The sequence below is a fragment of the Vipera ursinii genome, assembly GCF_947247035.1.
Source record: "Vipera ursinii genome assembly, chromosome: 15".
Classification (NCBI taxonomy): Eukaryota; Metazoa; Chordata; class Lepidosauria; order Squamata; family Viperidae; genus Vipera; species Vipera ursinii.
This window is the reverse complement of record NC_139528.1, coordinates 7,718,661-7,744,171: the sequence shown is the minus strand read 5'-3', so window position 1 is coordinate 7,744,171 and position 25,511 is coordinate 7,718,661. Positions and strand designations below refer to the sequence as shown.

The following is a 25,511-nucleotide window of genomic DNA, read 5'->3' as shown; positions in this document are numbered from 1 at the left end:
GTTGCCAAGTGCCTGAATTTTGATCACGCGACCACGGGGATGCCGCAATGGTCGTAAGTGTGAAAAACAGTCATAAGTCCCTTTTTTCCCCCGTGCCGTTGCAACTTTGAACAGTCGCTAAATGAGCTGTTGTTAAGTTGAGGACCGCCTGCGTCAAAACCCCTTGGGGACTCGAGAGATGCACCCTGGGATGTCCTCAGTCCTTTTCTGCTGCCGTTTTTGATTACAGGTGAGCTCACGTTGTTTGCTGGATGTTCTCTTTGCAGACGAGGCAGAACGTGCTCATCTCGGCCTTCAGTCGGGCCACCAAAGACCCCTTTGCCCCCTCGCGGGCGGCCGGGGTCCTGGGCTTTGCCGCCACCCACAATTTCTTCTCCATGAAAGAGTGCGCCTTCAAAATCCTGCCGGTGCTGTGCAACTTGACGGTGGACCCCGAAAAAACTGTCCGGGACCAGGTGAGGAGTGGGGTGCAGGGCAAACTCCCCTTGCGAGTTTCTGAAGGATGGGTGGAGAATTGAGTCCAAGGGGGCCTTTGGAAGCAGGCCCAAGGATTCCTCTCCCCCCCCACAGTTGCTCCGTCCTTGCCTCCCGTTGCACAGGGCAGGTGCTCTGCCACCAGGTGAACTTCTGCCCTACAGGTGTGCCTTTGAATGATCTGAGGGAAGGATGGCGGGCAAAGGACGCCCAGAGTCGCTTTGTTAGCGAGAGGAGAGGAATATGAATTTAAGAAATGAAAAATAAAATAAAAATTGGAGCCCCAGTTTAAAGAGGAGGGGTTTGATAGCATACAGGCTGTCCTCGACTTAACGGCCATAATTAGGCCTGGGACTTCCGGCGCTAAGCAGTGGGGTTGTTCATGCCCGAGGCCTGATTTTATGACCTTTTTTTTTGCTACAGTCATTAAGTGAATCCGGCATCTTCCATTGATTTTGATTTTTGGAAGCCACTGAGGATCTTGTAAATGGTGACCCTCTGACCCTGGGATGCTGCATCTGTGCCCAATGTTATTACCTTTTTCCCCTTTGGTCATTAAAGGAATCGTGGTTGTTCAGTGAATGGTGTGGTCATGAAGCGAATCTCGCTTCCCTCATTAACTTTGCTTGTGGGAAGGCCGCAAATGGCCTTTTACCAAGAGCTTGAATTTTGATCACCTTGGGGGACACTGAAGCGGTCATAAGTGTGAGGACCGGTGACATTTTTCAGCATCATCGTCACTTCAGATGGCTGCTGCAGGTCTTAAGTTGAGGACTGGCTGTATGGATGAAATTGGCTGTTCACCAGCTGGTTATTCATCTTGTGCTGAGCCAGAATGTGCTTACGATGGTTTACGAGTCAGTGGTTGAGTTCACATGACACTCTAAGCGAGTCTCGGAAGATTTGAATAATTCAGCCTGTTGTAGGAAACCAGCCAGCATTTTAACACGTCAGAAACCAAGGTTAAGGCTACCATAAAGTTTGTGAGTCTGGGGCATTCCCTTTCCGTGAACCACATCACGCTAAACAATGAAACATGGTTTACTAACCGGCATGGCTGACTTCACAAAGGGGCTGGGAAGCGACATGGCAAGCCTAAATTAACCACGGTTGTCCATGGTTAATTCAGGCTCAGCATGTCGCTTCACCAGCCTCTGTTGCGAAGTCAGCCATGCTGGTTAGTAAACCATGTTTCATTGTTTAACGTGAGGTGTGAAGGCAGCCACTTGGTTTTTATTCAGTAAACCAAGGTTAAGCAACTCCATGCAGGAACCTAGCCATTGGATCATCCCTGGTTAGAATGGGGCTAATGATCTTTGTCACCCTCTCCATGGGACCCCACAGTTGGGCGGAAACACAAACCTGAATCTCACATCCAATTAAGCCAGGATTGGATGGATTGTACAGGGAGTCCTCAACTTACAACCACAATTGACCCCAAAATTTTATGTTGCTGTGAGACACGTTAAGTGAATTTTGTCCCATTTCACGACCTTTCTTGCCACAGTTGTTAAGTGAATCACTGCAGTTTAGTTAGTCACACGGCTGTTAAATGAAGCTGGCTTCCCCCATTGACTTTGCACGTCAGGACACTATGTGACTCCGGGACACTATGACCGTCATAAATACGAATCAGTTGCCAAGTGCCTGAATTTTGATCCTCTGATCAGGGAGATGCTGCAGTGGTCTGTCAAAAATGGCCATAAGTCGCTTTTCCCAGTGCCGTTGTAACTTTGAACGGTCAGTAAACAAACTGCTGTAAGTCGAGGATTGCCTGTACTTTGTAGAACTGCGGGGAAGCTTCTGACTCTTGGCTTTTTTAAAAAAAAAACACCCGTCTTTGTGTCTCTTTCTTTGCTTTTTTTTGTCGGGTGACTTTTATTTTATTTTTCAGGCCTTCAAAGCCATCCACAACTTCATGACTAAACTGGAGACGGTTTCAGAAGACCCGGCTCAGCTCTCAGAACTTGGTGAGACCATCCTGACGATCAATAAGGGCCAAGCTGTTGGGTTTGGACTTTGGGCCTTGTCAGTGGTGGGATTCAGCCGGTTCGCACCACTTCGGCAGGACCGGGAGCTCATTTTTTGTTGCCCAGGCCCAGAACGGACTTTTGGAAGCGGCATCCACACAGAGCACCGGTTGTCCACATATTTGAATCCCACCACTGGGCCTTGTGGTTTGACTAAACCAGGGTAGGCAACTGGCAGCCAAGGATTGTGTGCCCGGCTTGGCCCACTTTGCAAATCCCGCCCATTCTTCCTTTTCCTGCTTTCAGCTCTTGGCCACGCCTCCTGCTTAGAATGCGAGGCCCTGCCCAACTTATTTGGGCCTCATGGATCTGGTTCGCTGGAATCATAGAATTCTAGGGCTAGAAGGGACCTTGGAGATCTTCTTGTCCAGGGCTCCTCCAAACTTGGCCACTTTAGGACGTCTGGACTTCAAGAATTCTGGGAGTTGAAGTCCACACGTCTTGAAGTGGCCAAGTTTGGAGGAGCCCTGTAATCCAACCTACTGCTTAAAAAGCACTTCCTGGCATTGCAAAGGTATAGCTTGAACCCGGGACTCTGCCTCCCCCCTCTCTCTTCAGAAAAAGATGTCCAGGCTCCCTCCACCAGTCCCGCGGTGGGCTCGGCAGCCAGTTGGGCTGGCTGGGCTGTGACGGGGGTCTCGTCCCTGACGTCCAAGCTGATCCGGACAAACGCTGGCACAACGCCGGGGGCAGAGCAGGTGGCCAAGGACGCCCCCGTCAAGATGCCGTCGGAGCCCCCCAAATCAGGTCAGTGCAATACAGGCAGTCTTCGATTTACGACTGTCTAACTTAGCAATGGAAATTTTGGACTCCATTGTGGTCGTAAGTCAAGGACTACCTGAATATTTAAAACGTTTCTCCCCCCCTCTCTATCTATCTATCTATCTATCTATCTATCTATCTATCTATCTATCTAGTATCTATATATTTATCATCCATTTATCTATCTATCTATCTATCTATCTATCTATCTATCTATCTATCTATATCTATCTACCTATCCATCCATCTATCTATCCCTATCCCTCTATCTCCATCCATCTGTGTCTCCATCCATCCATCCGTCTGTTTTATCATCTCCCCTCTCTCTTTATATATCTGTCTATCTAATCTATCTATCTAAAATGTGTCATTTATGTGTCATCTATCTAGCCATCCATCTATCTATATTCATCCATCTCTCTCTATGTATCTAAATATCTATCTATTTATCTATCTATCCATTCATCTATCTGTCTATCATTTCTCTCTCTAATCTAATCTATCAATCTGTCATGTCTATCATCTATGTATCTATCCATTCATCTATCTGTCTCTATCATCTCTCACTCTATCTAATCTATAATCTATCAATCTATCATGTCTATCATATGTATCATCTATGTCTATCACCTATATCATCTATCTATCTATCTATCTATCTATCTATCTATCTATCTATCTATCTATCTATCATCTATCTATCTATCCATCCATCTATGGTATCTATATATTTAATCATCCTGTCTATCTATGTCTATATCTATTGTCTGTCTGTCTGTCTGTCTGTCTGTCTGTCTATCTATCTATCTATCTATCTATCTATCTATCTATCTATCTATCTATCTATCTATCTATCTATCTATCTATCATATATTATCTATGTATCATCTATCTATCCATCCATCCATCTATGGTATCTATATATTTATTTATCATCTATCTATCTATCTTTCATCTCTATATCTAAAATATCTATCTATCATCTCTCTATATATTTGTCCGTCTGTCTGTCTATATCTAAAGCATTTATCTCCTTATATATCTATAGGCACCGGCCCCCCTCCCGCTTCTGAGGGAGCAGCTCCCTCCCCTCCCAGCCGGTGGGACGTGGAGGAGGAGGGGGAGTTGGGGGGGGAGGAGAGCACGGCAGACCAGTGGGATGATGAAGACTGGAGCAGCTTGGAGGTAAAAGGTCACACACCCCACCCCCACCCCACCCCATGAAGAGCTGAAGATGAAAAGCTGAGATGGATCACGGTTCATTTGCAGATAATCCTCAATTTACAACTGTTTGTTTAGTAAGCGTTTGAAGCTACAACAGCACTGAAAAAAGTGACTTACGGCCGTTTTTCACACTTAATGACTGTTGCAGCATCCCCGTGGTCACACAATCAGAATGCAGGCACTTGGCAACTGGCATGTATTTATGATGGTTTCATTGTTCCTGGGTCACATGATTATCAGTTCTAACCTTCCCAACCACCTTCTGACCAGCAAAGCCAGTGGGTGATGCCACATTCGCTTAATGACCATGTGATTCACTTAAGAACTGCAATGATTTGCTTAACAAACATGGCAGTAAAGTTGTAAAATCAGTTCTGGTCATATGATGACCTGGTTTTACAACCATCATGATTTATGACTGTCATGGGCAGACTCCATCACAGTCATAAGTAGAGGACTATCTCTGAATATGTTCTATAAATTAATTTATAGATGATGGAGGGAGGGAGGGAGGGATAGATGGATGGATCGACGGATGGACTGACAGACAGATGATTGATAGATGATAGATGGAGGATAGATAGATAGATGATAGATAGATAGATAGATAGATAGATAGATAGATAGATAGATAGATAGATAGATGATGGAGGCATAGAGATAGATAGATAGATAGATAGATAGATAGATAGATAGATAGATAGATAGATAGATAGATAGATAGATAGATAGATAGATGATAGATAGATGATAGATAGATAGATGATAGATAGATAATAAATATAGAGATAGATAGATAGATAGATAGATAGATAGATAGATAGATAGATAGATAGATAGATAGATAGATAGATAATTGATAGATGATGGAGGGATATAGAAAGAGATAGATAGATAGACAGACAGACACAGATAGATAGATGATATAGATATGATAGAGAGATAATAAAGGTAAAGGTAAAGGTTCCCCCGCACATGCGTGCTAGTCGTTTCCAACTCTAGGGGCCGGTGCTCATCTCCGTTTCATAGCCGAAGAGCCAGCGCTTGTCCGAGGACGTCTCCGTGGTCATGTGGCCGGCATGACTAGACGCCAAAGGCGCACGGAACGCTGTTACCTTCCCACCGTAGCGGTCCCTATTTTTCTACTTGCATTTTTACGTGCTTTCGAACTGCTAGGTGGGCAGAAGCTGGGACGAGTAACAGGCGCTCACTCTGCTACGCGGCACTCGGGATTCGACCCGCCAAACTGCCGACCTTCCGATCGACAAGCTCAGCGTCCTAACCCACTGAGCCTGAGATAATAGGTGATAGATAATAGATGTAGAAGCTTGAGAGAGATTTTGGAAGGGAATGGCAACTGAACTACAGTGGCTTCTTAATTTACTTTAAAACTGGTAATTAGTTGAAATGTGAGGGCATGAAAATCGCATTACAATTCAACAGTTAAAAGATGGGTATCAGTAGAATAACCCTTAAAATAGTTCAGTTCAGCTCAGCTCCTGTCTACTGCTTGCAGCGATGTTTACGACCTGGTATAAAAAGTTCTGCAGCCTCCAGAGCGCAAACCTACCCTAAGGTGGAGCCTTTAGCCTTAGCCAATGAACACCAGACAATTTAGCGCGGACTGACGCAACAGAACTATAAGCAACCTCAGGCATACACGCCAGGGGAGATTGGCGAAAGTAGCCATGGCTTCTCCTGAACACAAGGCTGAGGATAAATGGCTGGGGCTGCTGCACAGCTGAATGCCCCTTTTCCTCCTTGTGTCCACAGCAAGAAACGGAGCAGCCCAAGAGGCAGCCCAGTCCAGATGACTGGAACAGCCCCGGCTGGTCAGAACCGACCAGCGGTAGGACAGTAAGTTTGCTTCAGTCTGCCTCGGACTCACCAGGTTGGCTTCCTCGTTCTCCACGGGTGTAGTTAGAATAACGTGCCAGCAGATGGCAGAATGGGACTTGCCTTGCCCAGGTTCAGAAGGTTGGGATTGGGATGGGAGACCACACGGTGAGACACAGCAGCAGGCTAGACTGGGAAGTACAAAAAAAAAAAACAGCCCGTAGGAAAGCCGGATGGTGGGTGTGAAAACTGCCTGGGATGGGCCAACGTCAATCCCCCCCCCAAAAAAGCTCGGCTTGGAGATTGTTTTCGTTAAAATGAGGTTGGGGGGACACCGGGGGGGGGGAACGTTCCAGGGATAACAAGGCATGTGTGGGTCTAGTGTCCCCCTCAAACCTCTGGAAACGATACAGAAAAGCACCCCCCTTTGTTTCTTTGTTCCAGAGGTTTCTGCCCTGAACCGCTTTCATGAGGACTAGAAACTTCCCGCTTTAAACATTTCTCTAGGTGAACTTCCCAAAACCAGGGGCCTTTTTCCCCCTTCCCTCCGGTTGCAGAAAAAGAGACTTATCCAGCTTTTCTAATTCGATTTGTAGGTTACCCCCACATTCTCTGACAGGCAGGAGTCCGACTGGAGCAGCTCTGCCTGGGATCTGGAGCCTTCCTGGAGCCCCCCAAAGGAGGGGACTACCCCCACGGAACCCCTCCGCTCCAGCCTCAGCACCAAAGCCGCTCCAGCCCCCCACCAAGACGCCAAACCGGCGAGCGAATACAACTGGGGGAGCGTGGGCTCCGGGGACAAATCCGATCCGTTTTCCTGTCTGGCTGGGAAGCCACCAACGGAGAGGGAGGTGCGTGGCTGTGGGGATGGGTGGATTAAACCACGGTTAGGGTTAGGGTTGCTAAATGAACCGAGGACTACCTGTATTGCTGAAATTGGCACGAGGGAGGAAAACACAGGCTGGGTATTCATTTTCCTCTGAGCCAAAATGTGGTTGGGATGGTTTATTAGTCGGGTTGGCTGGTTTCACACAACACACAAAGTTAGTTTGTAGGGGGCCCAGCCTATATTTCAGCACGTTCACAAACCAAGTCTTCCCCTCAAGCCCACCATTTATCAATTTGGGCGTCCCTATTCCATGAATGTAACACTGGTGTCTTTGTTCATCCTGGTTTAGCGTGTAGCTTCGCCAGCCTCCTTTGTGAAGTTAGCCATGGTGGTTAGTAAACCCTGTTTCATTGCTTAGCGTGATGTGTGAATGCAGCCACATGAGTTTCATCCGGTAAGCCCTGGTTAAAACTCTTCCATGCGGAAACCTAGCCACTGAATCTCTTTCCCTGGATAAAACAGGGGCTAAAATGAACTTTTTGTGCTGAACCACAGGGACTACAAACCACGAGAATGCAACTTCTTTTGTTCTTAATGATTGAGCAGATCACCACCACACCCTAAACCCCCAATGTAGAGTTGTAGCATGGTGCAAATGTCAGAGCAGCCTTTAAATTCATATATTCTGGGTTTCCTTAGAAAAATGCCGACGCCATGCATGAGTGGACTCTCGAAGGAAACTGGGCCACGCTGGACTCGGATCAAGGTATGGTTCCTTCCCATCCGTGCATTTACTCATGGAGTATGGATGTAGTACAGATAATCCTTGACTTACGACCGCAAGGGAGCCCAAACTTTCTGTTGCTGAGATATTTCTTAAGTGAGTTTTGCCCCATTTTATAGCACTAGCCATAGACTTATATACCGCTTCACCCGGTGCTTTACGGCCCTCGCTAAACGGTTTACGGGGTCAGCCTCTTGCCGCGCCTCCCCCAAACAATTTGGGTCCTCATTTTACCCACCTCGGAAGAATGGAAGGCGGAGTCAGCCTTGAGCCGGTTAGGATCGAACCGCTGGCAGAGAGCAGTGAGTTAGCCTGCAGTGCCGCATCCTAACCACTGCACCACCACGACCTTTCTTGCCACAGTCATTAAGTGAATCGCTCCAGTCATTAAGTTAGTCCCACGGTTGTTAAGTGAATCTGGCTTCCCCATTGACTTTGCTCGTCAGATGGTCTTAAAAGGAGATCGCGTGACCCTGGGACGCGGCGACCGTCGTAAATAGGAACCAGTTGCCAAGCCTCTGAATTTGGATCACGTGACCCTGGGGAATGCCGCAATGGCCGTAAGCGTGCAAAAAAGGGTCACAAGTTGCTTTTTCCAATGCCATTGTAACCTTAGAAGAACAGGAAGAACAGGGCAGAACAACGGCTAATGACTCTCTTACCGGTCTACTATAGAGAGCCTCCTCTCGTATGGTATTGTGGTTTGGTATGCTGGTCTGACAGCCGCGGATAGGAAAGTATTACAGAGGGTAGTGAGCACAGCACAAGACATGGTGGGCTGTCCCCTGACACCACTGGATGACCTCGCCAGGGCCCGCTGCCTTGGAAGAGTGAGGAAAATCCTCAGGGACGACTCACACCCTGGACAGTATCTCTTTACTCTCCTACCGTCAGGTAGGAGATACAGGAGTATAACCAGCTGTACCAACAGGCTGAAGAACAGCTGTTATCCATGGGCTGTCAGGCTCTTGAGCGGGAAATAATTTTATAAACTTTATGCATGATTGACTTGCGAGGCCGGTGCGTTGTGCAATTAGCTCAGAGGGTGTAACAAGGTGGAGGGTTTGTGTCACTGTGAGTTGGGGGGGTGGCACGAAGGGAGGCTCAGCCAATCTCAATGTATACATGGTTGTACTTTGACAATAAAGGTTCATTCATTAGTCAGTAAGTGAACTGTTGTAAGTAACAGTTAAGTAACACCAGCTGTCTGCAATTAGTGCAGGTTCGAGTCCCACCAGGCTCAAGGTTGACTCAGCCTTCCATCCTTCCGAGGTAGGTAAAATGAGGACCCAGATTGTTGGGGGCAATTAAGCTGACTTTGTAATAATGCCGCTGGGTGTGTGTGTGAAAGCCCTAATAAGCAGGCATATACATAGAATGAAGGCTACTGCTAAGCTTGTAAGCCGCCCTGAGTCTTCGGAGAAGGGCGGGATATAAATGGAATTTAAAAAAAAGTCAATGGCTACCTGTATTACTGTTATCCTTATTATGTTGTTTACCATTCCTCTTCTTGTTCGTCATTATTCTGTTGCTTTGAATCTGCACTCGAGAGTTTTTCTGCACCGGAGACACATTCTTTGTGGCTCTTATCACACTTGGCCAAATAAAGTATTCTAATCTATTCAGTTCAGTTCAATTCAGTTCCGTTCCTCTCCGCTTTGGCTACGGTCGGATGGGGTTGGCAGCCCCCCCCCCCAGGCCACTTTCTCTTTCTTCTCTGGATCCACAGGTCCCAGCAAGACCGAGCTGGCCCGGAAGAAGCGAGAAGAGAGGCGCCAGGAAATCGAGGCCCGGCGAGCCGAGAAAAAAGCAGCCAAGGGACCTATGAAGTTGGGGGTCCGGAAATTGGACTGAGACTCTGCTCCACTCGGCCCTTCTCCTCTGTTTCGTCTGGACGGCCTGACGCCGTCAAAGAGGCTGCGAGAAGGAGGCGACGCGCCTGCAACTCCGCTTCCCCAACGCACTTTGGAAACGCGGAGCTCTTCCCCCCCCCATCTGGATTTGCTCGACGTGGGAACGGCCATCCGCACAGCCAGGCCCGGCTGCGTCCGACCTTCGTTTGCCCCTCGCGGGCCGATTTCTCTGGTTTCAAGTAATGAAAAAATAGACTTCCGGAAGCCTTGGGATGGGGAGGGGTGGAAAGAGAGTGCTGGATCCATCGCACGGTCTCTCTGCCTGTGTGCGAAGAAAATCAGACTTTTGCACAGAGGCAAAGTACCAGGCGGATGTGTACATACACGAGTTTGTTTGTGTGTGTGTGTGTGTGTGTGTGTGTGTGTGTGTGTGTGCAGGTGATAATCCATGACACGGAAGCAGAGGGGAATAAACTTTGAATGAAAAGCTGCAAGAGGGTTCCCACAATCCCTAGCCAATCTCTCTCTTTTTTCTCTCTCTCTTTCTGTCTTTCTCTTTGTCTCTCTCCTTTCTCTTTCTTTTCTCTCCGTCTTTCTTTTTCTTTCTTTGTCTCTTTCTCTCCTTTTTGTGTCTGTCTCTCTCACTCACTCACTTTTTTCTCTCTTTTTCTGTCTTTCTGTGTCTGTCTCTCCTTTCTTTCTCCTTTCTCTCTCTTCCTGTCTTTCTCTTTTTCTTTCTTTGTCTCTTTCTCTCCTTTTTGTGTCTGTCTCTCGCTCACTGTCTCTTTTTTTCTCTTTTTCTGTCTTTCTGTGTCTGTTTCTCCTTTCTCTCTTCTCTCTCTTCCTGTCTTTTTCTTTCTTTCTCTCTCTCTCTCTCTCTCTCTGTGTGTGTGTGTGTGTGTGTCTTTCTCTCTCCTTTCTCTCTGTCTCTTTCTCTCCTTCCCCCCACCTCTGGGTTGCACTTGCAAACCAAATGCCTTTGCTTGGCATGGCAAACTTGGTTAAAGTTGTCTTAATCGTTGGGTGGTTTTGCTTGCAAAGTGCAGCTGCCTCGACGTGGTAGTTTGCAAATCTGGAAAATGGGTTAATTCCAAGAGGGAAAAAGTGATGCATTTTTCCCCTCCAGGCATAAATTTGGCTGGTTTTCAGCAACAGGGTGGGGGGCATATTTTGGGTTTTTTTCCCCCTCAGGGCTATTGAGAATTATGGCTGGAAGTGGGGAGGGGGGCCAGCAGTGAGAATCTCAGTCCCTCTCATGTTTTTTTTCTTTTAGTAAAATAGCTTGCAAACAACTCTAGGAGATGGTTTGGCACAATCATTTTACTGCTTTTACAACCTGATGAAAATGACACACTTAATTCAAAGGTCTGGGCTGAAATTTTGGTGAAAACCAGGCTAGGAAAAATGTCCTCAACCTTCTGTTACTCCTCGGATTACTCCAGAATTATTTCAAGAAACAGCCCTTCAGGCAGTTAATGTAATTTTTTTTTAATGTGCATTCACTCAGAGGTTAGACCTCTTCTGTTTAGAAGACGGCTGAGAATAGCTTAGCTTTTTTTTTTTTTAAAGTAAACATTAAAAAGGTCTTTAAAAGGGTCCTGACCAAAGGTCCTGACTCATGGCTATTTGTGCAACAAGCAGGGCAGGGAAGAATTGGTGTCAGCAGTGGGATCCACAAAGCAGCAGTTCCCGTTTCCTCCAAGATTCAAGGATCTCCTGAGGGGGTAGTGCGGGAAGGACACAGATCCACTGTCCCACCACAGGATTAAGTGCGGCACAGATGCGGCTTTCTTGCAGCAGACCCAGAGTCCAGTCGCTGCCCGTCCTTCCTCTTCCTTGCCTCCGTCCGTTCCTAGATAGCAACAAGCAGGTGCATCAAATGAACTGGATGTTCTATTGCAAACTGGCACCAGCGTACGTGTTTCACGGGCGGTGCGGCTGGGCACCGGCAGCTGCGGACCTCTCCTAGTCATGTGGTGCTGGTGCTCCTTGGGCTGGACGGAAGACTGGAATCCGAGACCTGTTGTGGGGGAAAGCAAGATCTTAAAAGAGGGAACTGGCCTGGCTTGCACTATTTTAGAGATGAGACTCCAACTGAAAACAGAAGAACAGAGTTGGAAGGGGCCGAGGACAGTGATGGCCAACCTTTGTAGAGGCCGAGTGCCCAAACTGCAACCCCAAACCCACTTAGGTATGTCGGGTGCCGGGTGGGCGTGGCCCATTGGGTGGGCGTGGCTGCGGTGGTCACAGCAGATTGGCCACCACGATGTCGCTCGTGGGGAGAAACGCTTGTGGTGGCCAGGCAGGGTTGGGGGAGATCCAGGGGGTCCCGGGCGGGTGGGACGGTGGGCAGGAGGCTTATCCTGCGGGGTGAGGCAAGGCAGGGGGGCAGAGCAGGGGTGCCATTGCCGCGAGGCAGGGGCTGGGACGGCTGTGGCCTGACACCATCGGCCCCTGCACACAGCAAGCGCATGGAGGCCAACTGGGTCCCATCAGCAGCCACAGCCCGCCGGCCCCTCGCTTTGGCATGACGTGGCTGTTTGCCACCTTGCGCATTGGAGCTGACGCAGCTGCCGTGAGGCCGCGGAACAAGCCGATATTCCCACAAACACGCGGCGACGGCTGAGAAGTGAACGGAGAAACGGAATGCAGCTGAAAGGCAGGTTCGGGTTAGTAAAAAAAACAACGCTTGGGAGAAGCAGGGGCGGGTGCGGCAGCCTTATCCTGCACAGGTAGTTGCTCGTGGATGGGGCTGAAAGCCTAGGACTGGGGCAACGGCACGCGGTGCCCACAGAGAGGGCTGGGCGTGCCGTAGGTTCGCCACCACGCTTGTAGGTCCTCTAGTGCAAACCCCCCCACCCAAGCAAGAGACCAGTTTTGGGATGACCACAACTGGATGCAGAATTCCAAGCGTGGAATTCTTACCAAGGCTTTGTAAAGGGGTACTAGTACTTCACGCGGACTCGATTCCGTCACTCGGTTAACGCAGCCTAGGGTTGCGTTGGCTTTTTGTGGCAGCTCTGCTCAACCGCCGCAAGCGCCACTTGTGACAGGTCAGGAGACAAACACACACACGCACACCCCAGTTTTGCAACTCAAGTTTCCATTTCTGCGTCCCTTACCTCTCCCAGTGACGAAACGTTGGAGGAGAGAGACAGCGGAGACAAAGTGTTGTCGGAGAGCGAACTGCCTGACTTTAGTCTGACTGTGGCAAGAAAACAGAGAGGGCAATTAGCACGAGACTAAAACTGCAGGAGTCTGTCTTCCAAGAGAGGCCCTGGATGAGTGGGCTTCAGTTCCCAGAATTCCCCAGAGACCATGGCTACTACCGAGAATGCTGGGATTTAAAGTCCCTGCAGCTGGGAGGCCACAACTGCAGTTACAGGCAGTTGTAACTTGACTTAACAACAGTTAGTCTAGTGACCTTTAAAGGTTACAAGTCCATTGAAAAAAGTGCCTTCCTGACTGTTTTTCACGCTTATGACCGCTGCACAGCATCCCCAGGGTCACACGATCCAAATTCACATACTTAAGCCACTGACTCATATTTACGACGGTTTGCAGAGTCCTGTGTTCACGTGAACCCCTTTTGTGACCTTCCGACAAGCCAAGTCAAGGGGGAAGCCAGATTCACTTAACAACGGTGTTATTAACCTAACAAACTGAAATGATTCACTTAACAACTGTGGCAGGACAGGTCGCAAAATGGGGCAAAACTCAGCCACAGAACGTTCGGGTTTAATTTTCATAAGTGGAGGACTACCCGTATTCCCCACCCCGCTGCTCTAGGCCAGGGCGTTTCAACTTTTTCACCCATCATACCACTTCTAGGATATAGCAACATCCGTGGACCACCAGTCGCCTAGCAAGGGGTCAAAAACTTGATGACCAAAAAAAAAGGGAAAAAAGGGATGAAGTACAGGTAGTCCTCGACTTACAACAGTTCGCTTAGTGACTGTTTGAGTTTACAATGGCACTGGAAAAAGTGGCTCCCAAGCCACAGCCGAGCAAGACGCCTGCCTGCCCGCCCGGCAGCGCTCTTCCTCCCTGTCCGAGGTTTCCATTGTTGTGAGCATTTCTGTTGAGGATTGGCAGTGGGGGTGGAGTGGGGGGGTGTTTGGTTTTTATTCCCCCCCCCTCCATCTGCTGGGTGGTTGCAGCAGGTTTTGGTCACTTCACGTGACCCTGGGACACTGTGACCGTCATAAATATAAATCAGTTGCCAAGCATCTGAATGTAAATCACAAGACCCTGGAGATGCTGCAACATTCCAGCTGATTGGCGCTTCTTCTGGGCTCAGAAGCGCCAGGATCAGTGCTGAGCTCCAGCTGGAGCCTAGCAGTGATCCTGGCGTTTCCGCTGAACCCTGACAGCCCCGCAGCTCCAGCCGTCTCTCGCTCAGGCTTGTGCGGTGCTGCCCCCGGTTCAGCTCATTCCCCTCCCCCACTGCCACTTTTCTAGGATGGCCGTGTACCACCTCCCAGGTGCCAATGTACCACAGGTGGTCCCCGTGCCACTGCTTGAAAAGCCCTGGTCTAGGATCCCTTCAAATCCCCCCGCCCACATCCCATGTGGCCCTTATTTCCCAACATGCTTCTTACGGAAGGAAGCAGGGGCCAGAGGGGGCCCATTGTGGTTCTCGGGCAACGGCTGTCCCATCTCGGAGAGGCTGTTGCAGCGCATTCGAACGTCGGCCTCCTGCCTCTTCCCTTCCTGCGCCTGGACGTGGTTCAAGGTTGCAAGGTGGAGAATAAAGAAGGTTGGGTTGGAAGGACTGCAAGACGAATTGTCTGCAGCAGTAGTTTTAAGAAAGGCCCAATTCTGGCATGCAGTAACTTTAAAATCAATCAGCGTAGAGCTGTAAGGGACCTTGGAGATCTTCTAGTCCAGCCCCCTGTGCAACAAGGAGACCCTATACCTGGGGTAGGCAACCATGGCTCTTTCATGACTCGTGGACTTCAACTCCCAGAATTCCTGAGCCAGCCATGCTGAGGGGAAAGGGAGAGGTTTCCAAGCTGAGCCAGGCTGGTTCAGGAATTCTGGGAGTTGAAGTCCACGAGTCATAAAAGAGCCAAGGTTGCCTACCCCTGCCATATACTATTCCTGCCCTATTGCTGTCCAATCTCTTCTTAAAAGCCTCCAGTGATGGAGCATCCACAACTTCTGATGGCAAGCCGTTCCACTGGTTAATTGTCCTCGCTATTAGGAAGTTTTTCCTTAATTCCAGGTCTCTTCTCTCCTTGATTGCTTGATCAATTGCTTCTTGTCCTGCCCTCTGGTGCTTTGGAAATAAGTTAACACCCCCCCACACACACACACACCTTTGTGGCAACCCCTCAAATACTAGAATACTGCTATCATGACACTCCTAGTCCTTCTTTTCGCTAGACTGGCCATTCCCAAATCCTGCAGCTGTTCTTCGTATGTTTTTGTCTCCCAGGCCTTTAATCATCTTAGTTGCTCTTCTCTGAACTTTTTCCAAAGTCTCGACATCTTTTTTTGTAACGTGGTGACCAAAACAGGTATAAAGTGGTACTAATATTTATTTCACCTGATTTGGATTCTATGCCCAACGGATCATAGATCACAACAGGGCTGTTCATTTCCTGTGCTAGGGCTGCAAAACTGAAGAATTGCAGGCTGGGCTTGCCTCTTTACAACCAAACCATCATTTGGTCAACTGTGGGTTTTGCCTATCAATCGTGGTCTAGACCAGCTGTTCTTGAATATTTTGGACTTGGGGCCCCTTTGTGTTCTTAAAAATGATGGGAGGACCAAAAACAGCGTGGTCTTTGATATTTATTGTGTTAGAAGTTTTAAAAGGTTTATTTCACTTTGGAGACACCCGGCGGTTTAGGTGATACAAGATATTTATAATAAACTGTGGCTTGTGGATTACAGCTATTGGTTTCACTCTGGCATTAAATCAAGAGGGCACAAAATATGTCTTTTTGTGGCACCCCCCGATTTCCCAGAACGAGGTGCCAGGCCTTTGCAAATTGGGCGGGGGGGGGGCTGTTTTAACAGGCAAATAGCACCTGCAGTTGCAGATTCACATCCACCTTATTCTGTTGCCCCCCCCACAACCCTGTCAGTCAAACGTGAGCTGACTCACATTGCGGCTTAGCGCAACATACTCTGATTGAGCCGTCAGATCACCTGGCTGATCCAACAGGAGGGAAGCTGGTGAGAGATTAGGAGAAATCAACCGTGCAAAGCAATGGTCCCCAATATTTCTATTGCTAAGCACATTGCTAAGCACATCGATTTGTGCTTTAAATTGTAAGCCGCCCTGAGTCTTCGGAGAAGGGCGGGATATAAATGGGATTAAAATAAAAAATAAATAAATAAATATTTCTGGCTTTGCAGACCAGCCGTGGGGGGGGGGGGAGGAAATGGCTCCGTGCGAGCGGCAGGTGAGCACGCGCACCACGCCTTGCACGGCCCGGTTCCAAATGGGTTGTGGCCAGTACCGGTTGGGGTTGGGGGACTCCTGATGTAAAGGGTAAGCAGAGCCGCGGTGACTCACCAAGTGCAGATCCTGTAGTCGATGCTGCTTTTCGCTCGGCCCGACGTGGACCAGGTGGTTGAAGTTGCTCGGGGAAGAAATGAGTCTGGCGCGGAGGCTGGGGTTGCGCATCATCTCTCTGCGGGAGACAGAGGGGCAGCATGTAGCATGGGGATGTCCAGACTGATGTGCCCTGAGTGGTGCAAATGGGTGTGGACTCTTATTGGAACTGCTGAAAGGACTGTGTGTTCCACACCCATTTGCACCACTCGGGCGACCCTGAAGACACAGATAAACCTCCAAGTGGCCTCAACGGCTCTCTAAAAAGAAGGCAAATGACCAGCAGTCTGCAAGGAGTATAAATCCTTCCATTCCCCACCCTCCATTCGAAGCTGAAGAAGCTTCTGGGATGAGAAGCGAAACCTCTTCAAAGAAAAACAAGGAAGTCCAGTTGCCTCCTGACAAAAAAGCACCTTTGGGACAACCAGGATTGCAATTAACCAAATTTGGCCTGCAATGCAAACTTTTCCCTGATCTAGGTAAATGAGAATGGCACCGGATTTTGCAACAGCCTGTGTAATTTCTGAGTAGCGGTGGTCACAAAATCCCCAGGCTGCCCCTCTCGGATCAGCCTCACCTCCTCTGATGTTGCCAATCCTGCTCAGAGATCCGGAAAGAAAAGCAACGCTTGTGTCTAGTTCTCATGAGGTACCGCCGGCTGTTATCGGTCGTCTTGGGGATTTCAAACTCATCCTGGTCTGAAGGAAGGAAGGAAAATCAGGATCCTCACATCGAATTTAGACTTGCACAACGCGCTTATGTTAGTGAATGATTCAAGTGAGTCGTGCAACGTGCCAGCTTGGCTCGTTCGGACTGGGATTGGCTTTTTTTGTGATCACAGACTCAGCCACTTTGATTAGCATCAGAGGCAGTGCAGTCTGATACAGGCAATCCTCGACTTAGCAGCACTTCACTTAGTGACTGAAGTCTCCACATCACGGAAAAAAGCGACTTGTGACCATTTTTCACTTAACGACCATTGCAGCGGCCCCAGAGTCGCGTGATTTACATTCGGATGTTTGACAACCGACTCGCATTTATGACGGTTGCAGTGTCCCCGGGGGTCACGTGATCCCCTTTTGCGACCTTCTGACGAGCAAAGTCAGCGGGGAAGAAGCCAAGTTGGCTTAAGAATCACATTCCTAATTCAACAACTGCAGTGATTCACTTAACAAAGGTAAGCAAGAAAAGTTGTAAAATGGAGCAAAGCTCCCTTAACAACATTTCTCACTTAGCAACATAAATTATGGACTCAGTTGTGGTAAGTAAGTCGAGGACTACCTGTCGTTTGTACTTTATTGCAATTTTAATGTGATTTTATTTATATATTATATACATACAGATTTATATATTATATACATACATACACATTTATTTCTGGTTTCATTTTGAGCAAGCAAATTTAATAAATAAATAAACAAATCTGGGGACACCCAAAACGAGGTGTGTTCAGACCCAGGTCAAGCACGTTGTGCAAACGCAGCTCCCATTCCCTCTGCAAAGTCCTGGTTCTCCCGCTTTACCTGCTTCGTGGACCTTCCTTACCTGCGCCTTTGTTTCTGAGGTAGGTCAGACGGACTTTTTCGCTCCCGAAGGTGCACAAGGAGCCTTCGGGATTCAGGGCCCGCACCTGACCGGAGAACAAAGGGATCAACGGCTGTCGTTCACCTCTCCTGAATGCCAACCCCCCCCCCCCCAGTGGGCCAACGGCTTCCACTCTCCTGCTATGGCTTCAACATCAAGGAGGGACACACAAACACACACCTCAAATGGACACACATAAAGGACAACCATCCTTGCCTATCGCAAGCAAGCCAACCCCTCCTTTCTCTACACCAGGGGTAGGCAACCTTGGCTCTTGTATGATTCGCGGACTTCAACTCCCAGAATTCCTGAGACAGCCACGCTGAGTGGAAAGGGAGAGGTTTCCAAGCTGAGCCATGCTGGCTGAGGAATTCTGGGAGTTGAAGTCCGCGAGTCATACAAGAGCCAAGGTTGCCTACCCCTGGCCTAGGCCGCTTTATGACTCGTGGACTTCAACTCCCAGAATTCCTGAGCCAGCCACGCTGAGGGGAAAGGAAGAGGTCTCCAAGCTAAGCCATGCTAGCTGAGGAATTCTGGGAGTTGAAGTCCACTAGTCATAAAAGAGCCAAGGTTGCCTACCCCGGCTTAGGCCCCTTTATGACTCACGGACTTCAACTCCCAGAATTCCTGAGACAGCCATGCTGAGGGGAAAGGGAGAGGTTTCCAAGCTAAGCCATGCTGGCTGAGGAATTCTGGGAGTTGAAGTCCGCGAGTCATAAAAGAGCCAAGGTTGCCTACCCCTGCTCTACACCAACCCAGAATCAAAGAGAAAAACGTTTTGGGAACAGATGCAGTAGTGGGATTCAGCCGGTTCACACCACTTCGGCAGAACCGGTAGCTAATTTTTTGTTGCCCAGGCCCAGAACGGACTTCCGAAAGCGGCATCCATGCAGAGAACCGGTTGTTCACATTTCTGAATCCTACCCACGGAACAGATGGGTTGTGTACCACACCCCTGGCACCTCCTTCGAGACACCCCACTCTCCCTCGGATGCAGACGGAGCCACCCGGTCGTGGTAGAAGCAGGACCGGGTTCAACGACATGGCACCTTCCTTGACTTACAACCATTTACTGACCATTCAGAGTTACCACGGCACTGAAAATGAGTGTCAATGTTTGCTTGAAATTTGTTTGAACTGTCTCATTTATCGGAACCATGAGAAGGGGGACTTAGGACCATTTTTCACACTTAACGACCGTTGCAGCATCCCTATGGTCAGGCGATCCAAATTTGGACACTTGGCAACTGACTCATATTTATGACGGTCGCAGTGTGTCCTGGAGTCACGTGATCTCCTTTTGTGACTGTCTGACAAGCAAAGTCACTGGGGCAGCCAGATTCATTTAACAACCGTGTTGCTAGCTGAACAACTACAGTGATTTCCCTTAACAACTGCGGCAAGAAAGGTCGCAAAACGGGGCAAAACTCACTTAACTTGCTTAGCCACAGAAAGTTCGCCAAAGGGGGATCACGTGACCCCAGGACACTGCGACCGTCATAAATGTGAGCCAGTTGCCAAGTGTCCAAATTTTGATCACGTGACCACAGGGATGCTGCAACGGTCGTAAAAATCCCTTTTTTCAAAGCTGTCACAACTTCAAACAGTCACTGAACAGATGACTGTAAATCAAGGACTCGGCTTAAAGGCATCCACCCTATCAAACTATGTCCAGGAATGCAGGCCTTTCGGGCAGCCGCCTCGCACCCACGGCATCCATTTTGTGAAAGCGCTCACGGCTGGCTGCACCCTGATTGCTGATTTAGTGCCTCTCTCATTTACTACCTATTGTTGTTGTTCGGGGGGATAGAAAACATGGCAGGCACCTTTTTCAGGCAGATGGTCTGAATCCATTCGGCCTTCCGGACGTCAAATATATCCAGGCTGTTTTCGCTGAATACTGACAAATAAGGGGCGTTATAGCCTGAAATGGAAAAGGGGACGGGGTTAACGCTGGTGTGCTCAGTCTGCCCCTCATTCCTGCAGCTACCCACATCCTGCCAATTACACTGCAATCAGCTTAATGCTAGTTTATCAAATAAGCCACAATGCACTGGGCTTCGTAGCCGAGGAATCGAGGGCCACTTCAGCCTTTGCCTCATTTTGTTGACATCAAATTAGAATTACAGTTGGAATTATTCTTCGGTAATGAACATCCTAATAGCGCTCCTTCCTATGCATTCAAAACGAGCGGCATCAGACGCCGATTGTACACTCAGCACTGCATGGGAACCCAGGGGCATGGACAGATCCCACGTGAAGGGATGAACCGCAGCACCCATCATCCCCAGCCAAAGCTGCTCCTCCCCCCCAAAAAAATCTGCAACCCACTCACAGCAGCTGAGAGGAGCGGCCGGCCACATCAGCTCCTGGGAACGGCTGCGGTGGCCGTGTGTGTCCACGTAGAGGCCGAAACCGCTGAAGCACAAGATGAATTCGCTCAGGCTGACCTCCATGGCTTTCAGTGCTTCCATCTGGGCCACGGCCGAGGCCCGGACATCGTCCGCGTGGGGCAGACTGACCGGAGACCCCTCATTGAGCAGAGGGTAGAGAGAGAAGCCAGATGGGTAGCCCACGCAGAGCCGGTCCCCAAGCACATCTAGGCATTGGACATAACCCGGTGCTTGGATCTCCTTGATACGACGGTGGGGTGGGTGCGTGGCGGTCAGCTGAAAGCAGAGGACCTGGCGTTTGCAGGCCACGCAGAGCACGGGGGTCGTGTTGCAGCAGATCAGCCCCACCGCCACCGCCTGGCAACCTTTGGCCTCCACTATCTTGGTTCCCGGTGCCTCGGGAGTCTCCAGCTCTGCCCACGAGAAGATTCGGACCCCGTGGTTCTTGCCACAGAGCACGGAGAGCAGCTGAGCTTCGGGGGAGACCAGCAAGAGCTGCACCCGCCGGCAGTCGCCCAGCTGCAGCACATCTGGAGGGGAGAAAAGGGGATGAGACGCGTGGTCAGGGATCGGCAGCCACAGCCACCAGAACACCCTCCGGGCAGACAGGCAGAAAATCAGGAGCAGGAAAATTATGGTGCCAACAATCGAAGGAAATACAGGTAGCCCTCGACTTAGCACCATTTGTTTAGTGACCGAAATTACAACGGCACTGAAAAAAGTGCTGGTGTCCTGCCATTCTGTTTGAGGGGGGGGGCTCTGCTGGCATTTGTCATATGCTTTCGCTTTTGTAGTAACCGCTTGGGAATTAGGGAGGGGGATTGTCTTCAGAAATGAAGCAGACTCCTTCCCAGCCAGTTCCAGCCTGGTTCCAAGGCCTCTGTGCCCTGAGGATGACCTGTTATCTGCTTTGCACCTCAGCATTCTCAAAACAAACTTGTGGCATCACATAGCCTGCCAGGGGTCTGGTCAGAGGGGGCTGGGTTTTGGAATGGGAAAAATTGCTTGGCACTTTGCCTGACTTTACTGCTTCTACTTTATCTCAGTAAACGTTCTTTTGATTAACCTTAATGGAGTCGTGCTTTCCGCAGAGGACCAGCTGGGCCACCTGGCAGCTGACTCATAGTTATGACGGTTGCAGTGTCCCGAGGTCAATCTTATTTACAAGCAAAGTCAATGGGGAAGTTGTTACTAACTTGACTGCAGTCATTCACCTAACCACAGTGGCAAGTAAAAGGTGTGGGGGGGGGGCGGAAAATCACTTAACAACTGTCTTGCTTAGCAAGCAAATTTTTCGGCTCAGTCGTGGTCGTTAAGTCGAGGACTCCCTGTATCATGTTGCTTTAAAAAAAAACAAGTGGGACGATTTAGCTTGCTTTTGCCAAATCGACTAGTTTCTAGCTTTGCACACAACAATTCGTACACAATACAAGTACAGGGAGTTCTTGACTTACTAGGACCACAATGGAGCCAAAAATGTTTGCTTGCCGTTGTGAAGCCAGTTGTGCAACCTTTTTACAACCTTGCCATAGTGGTTAAGCGAATCCCTGAAAGTGGTAAGTGAGCCATGCGTTTGTTAAATTAAGCACCTGAAGGCAAAGACAAGAAGCAACGGATGGAAACTCATCAAGGAGAGAAGCAACCTGGAACTAAGGAGAAACTTCCTGACAGTGAGAACAATTAACCAGTGGAACCACCTGCCTCCAGAAGCGGTGAAGGCTCCAACACTGGAAGTTTTTAAGAAGAGACTGGACAGCCATTTGTCTGACACGGTATAGGGTTTCCTGCCTGAGCAGGGGGTTGGACTAGATGACCTCCAAGGTCCCTTTCAACTTTTTTATTGTTGTTATTTATTGTTATTTTATTGTTGTTTGTTGTTGTTGTTGTTATGTGAATCTGGCTTCCCCCATTGACTTTGCTTGTCAGAAGCCAGCCTGGAAGGTCACAAGTGACTCTAACCCTTAGGCTGGGCAACCGTCATCAATGCAGGCCACTTCTCAGGTCTCTGGATTTTGATCATGTGACCTTAGGGATGCTTCAGCGGTCCAAAGTGTGAAAAAGGGTCATAAGTCACTTTTTTTCAGTGCTGTTGTAACTTCGAGTGGTCACTAAATAAATGGTTGTCAGTCAAGGACTACCTATAGGCCTCGAAGTAAAACCATTTTATTTTAGTGACCAAAGTTATGGCAGCATTGAAAAGAATGTCTTATAACCAGTCCTCGCACTTACAGCTGTCATTCCCTGCCCCGCAGACCCAGGATCAAAATTTAGACGCTTGGCGACCAAGCGTGTATTTACAATGGTTGCAGCATCCCAGGGTCACATGATCACCCTTTGCAACCTTGGATTTGCCTCATCACCATAGGATTCACTTAATGACCACAGCAAAAAAAAGGTTGCAAAATGGGATTCACTTATCAACTGCATCGCTTAGCGATGGAGGTTCCAGTCCCAATTGTGGTTGTGAGTCGAGGACTAACCTGTATGCTAAGCGTGAAAAAGCAACTCTCCAAGATCAACCATAACCAACTCTCAGTGTGTGTGTGTGTGAGAGAGACAGAGAGAGGGAGGGAAGGAGGGAGGGAAGGGGGAGAGAGAGAAAGAAAGAGAGAGAGAAAAAAATAGCTCAGATCAGCTGGGACCAAGTGAACTGCTCACCGTTTGTCCTGAGATTAACAAGGAAAACTCCGTCATCCGTACCCAGAGCGAGACGATCCCTGTCTGCAAAAAAAGACAACACCATCACAATTAGTGTAGTCCAGCCCCGGGCCGTGGCCTGTTTGGAACTGGGCCACCCAAGTGGTGGGCGAGCTCTCGCAGCTGGGCAGGCACTCATGCGAGAAGCTGCGTTTGCGTGAGCAGCACCTGCGTGCACCCACCGCTTGTGCAAATTGAGCTGTGCGTGGGAGCATGTACACCCACTGCTTGCACGGAGCCATCCCCTTCACCCCCCCTGCCAGTCTGTAAACTGGACAGGTTGGAGACTCCTAGGGTGGTCCACCGCAAATCAAGGCTGTTGTTCCTGCTCCAGAGACAATGCCCCGGAGGAGCAGAACAGACCCACCCACTCTGACCCGCAGAACCGTATTTCAGGCAGCACCTATGATTGCGGCCGAGAGGGCATGGGGGATGAAAGGCAGCCCGTTGTCGTACGCCTCCTTCAGCACATAGACTGAGCGTTCGCAGTGCCGGTTCTGTCGCAGGAGCTGGTGCAGCTCGCTCAGCAGCTGCGTCCACCTCCGCATCTCCGCCTCGCTGTCGGCCAGGAAGAGCATGGAGCTGGTGGTGGAAGGGCAGGAGAGCTGGGTGGACGTTACCTGTGGAAGGAATGGGGTGAGCAAGCAGATGCCAACCGGTGCCCAGCAATGCCCCAAGCTGGACACTGCAAGCCAAGGAGACGGACGGCACACAGGAACAAATGTGGACACATATTAAAAACAGCCCGGGTCATTTCTGGACTTTGTGTTCGACTTGGAAAAGAACGAAACTTTAATTTTGGTTCTGTTTGTTGCTATAGAAATGGCTGGCATATGCAGGTAGCCTTCAATTTACAACAGTTCATTTACTGGCCATACAGTTACAACGGCACTGGGAAAAAGTGACTTATGACCATTTTGGACACTTATGACCTTTGGAGCATCTCCGTGGACACGTGATCAAAATGCTTGGTAACTGTCAAGTCTTTATGATGGTTGCATTGTGATCCCCTTTTGTGACTTTCTGACAAGCAAAGTCAGTGGGGAAGCCAGGTTCACTAAACAACCTTGTTACTAATTTAACAACAGCAGTGATTCACTCAGCTGTGGCAAAAAAGGTCGTAAAATGGGACAAAACTCACTTAACAAATGTTTCGCTAAGCAACAATAAATTTGAGGCTCAATTGTGGTCGTAAGTCAAGGACTACCTGTATATAGTATCTTGCAAAAATAAAAAGCTGAGGCGGTACACTATCACCTTATTCTGTTGTGCTAAAAAAAGAGTCGGAAAGCAATGGTTTTTTTCTTTTCCCCTACACTTTTTTCCTCTTCTCTTTTTCCTCGACTTTCCCGTTATTTTCATTTTTCTTGCTACTTCATATTTTGATATAGTAGTAAAAATTTGAATGTCCGAAAACAGCAGAGGCTTCGACCACACTCTTGTGGCCACTATCTTGCCTTTCTTTTGACCGTACTGCCTTCAGGCATTTTCAAATCCTGCTTTTTCAGAGGCTTCCCTGCCCCCAAACCTGGCACAGACCCCCTTTTTGAGCTTTAACTCTGGGAAGCCCCACTTGGTCCTGAGAAGGAACTCAACAGCTGCCCCACATGGAGAAACCTCAGCTTAGGATCCCTGTTATTGTTGCAAGTGAGCTGGAATACCCTTGTCGGCCACTCAAGCGGCCTCATTCATTCCTCTGAGGTCTTGCATTAACCGCAAATCAAAGCATCAGCAAAGTCCCCATTGAGATAAGATAGCACCGGACAAAGGTATTCCCATTTTGGACATCTCCCGCCCCTTTTGGTTCTCACCCGGAAGATGCAAGGCACATCTTTGTTGCTGGCATGGATGACATCAGAGGACAAGACAGGAGCCACAGAAAACTGGTCATCCCTGTCATCGGGATAAAAACAAGTGAGAAAAAAAATGTACCCAGTTCCTCCTGAAGTGTGACTAAGAATAACAGAAGAACAGAGTAGGAAGGGACCTTGGAGATTTTCTAGGAGACCTTGTACCATTTTGGACAAATGGCTGTCCGGTCTCTTCTTAAAACCACCAGGAGCCACAACTTCTTAAGATAAAGTCATTTCATTGATTATTTGTTCTCACGGTCAGGAAATTTCTTCTTAGTTTCTTTTTGTGGCAGCCCCTCAAATTACTGGAATACTACCGTCGTTGCCCTTTGTCCTTCTCTTCATTAGACTAGACCAGGGGTAGGCAACCTCGGCTCTTCTATGACTCATGGACTTCAACTCCCAGAATTCCTCAGGAATTCTGGGAGTTGAAGTCCATGAGTCATAAAAGAGCCGAGGTTGCCTACCCCTGGACTAGGTGAAGGTAAAGGTTCCCCCACACATGCGTGCTAGTCTGTTATGTATTTACAAGTTATTATTGTTGTTAAACATAAAGCATAGCAAACACAGGGCTGAGGTAAAAGCCGCGGCAGCTTTTGACAGCTGTCAAAAGCTGCCGGACAG

At 48.9% G+C, this 25,511-nt stretch overlaps 3 protein-coding genes across 4 annotated transcripts in view; 1 reads left to right on the top strand and 2 right to left on the bottom strand.

Annotated features, from left to right (window-relative positions):
- SCYL1 (SCY1 like pseudokinase 1) overlaps window positions 1-11,089 on the top strand; it is a 30,609-nt gene extending 19,520 nt beyond the window's left edge. For both annotated transcript variants that reach the window (XM_083374189.1, XM_083374190.1), the window contains exons 11-18: window positions 267-455; window positions 2,369-2,444; window positions 3,063-3,251; window positions 4,315-4,451; window positions 6,264-6,347; window positions 6,923-7,177; window positions 7,855-7,921; window positions 9,669-11,089. In XM_083374189.1, coding sequence (XP_083230315.1) covers window positions 267-455; window positions 2,369-2,444; window positions 3,063-3,251; window positions 4,315-4,451; window positions 6,264-6,347; window positions 6,923-7,177; window positions 7,855-7,921; window positions 9,669-9,793 — 1,122 coding nt within the window. In that variant the 3' untranslated portion in view covers window positions 9,794-11,089. The remainder of the gene's footprint in view (window positions 1-266; window positions 456-2,368; window positions 2,445-3,062; window positions 3,252-4,314; window positions 4,452-6,263; window positions 6,348-6,922; window positions 7,178-7,854; window positions 7,922-9,668) is intronic.
- A 672-nt stretch (window positions 11,090-11,761) lies between these two features.
- The window catches only part of CDC42BPG (CDC42 binding protein kinase gamma), a gene marked incomplete at both ends in the record, with an annotated part of 77,795 nt that continues 64,045 nt past the window's right edge, over window positions 11,762-25,511 (bottom strand). Inside the window, 11 exons of the mRNA XM_083374166.1 lie at window positions 11,762-11,812; window positions 12,915-12,997; window positions 14,394-14,511; window positions 16,322-16,439; window positions 16,938-17,058; window positions 17,906-17,990; window positions 19,771-19,868; window positions 20,280-20,867; window positions 22,996-23,058; window positions 23,438-23,654; window positions 24,846-24,927. Coding sequence (XP_083230292.1) covers window positions 11,762-11,812; window positions 12,915-12,997; window positions 14,394-14,511; window positions 16,322-16,439; window positions 16,938-17,058; window positions 17,906-17,990; window positions 19,771-19,868; window positions 20,280-20,867; window positions 22,996-23,058; window positions 23,438-23,654; window positions 24,846-24,927 — 1,624 coding nt within the window. The remainder of the gene's footprint in view (window positions 11,813-12,914; window positions 12,998-14,393; window positions 14,512-16,321; window positions 16,440-16,937; window positions 17,059-17,905; window positions 17,991-19,770; window positions 19,869-20,279; window positions 20,868-22,995; window positions 23,059-23,437; window positions 23,655-24,845; window positions 24,928-25,511) is intronic.
- The window catches only part of ATG2A (autophagy related 2A), a 233,144-nt gene continuing 229,586 nt past the window's right edge, over window positions 21,954-25,511 (bottom strand). Inside the window, exon 39 of the transcript XR_014493829.1 lies at window positions 21,954-21,980. The gene's annotated coding sequence lies outside the window, so the exon portion shown is untranslated. The remainder of the gene's footprint in view (window positions 21,981-25,511) is intronic.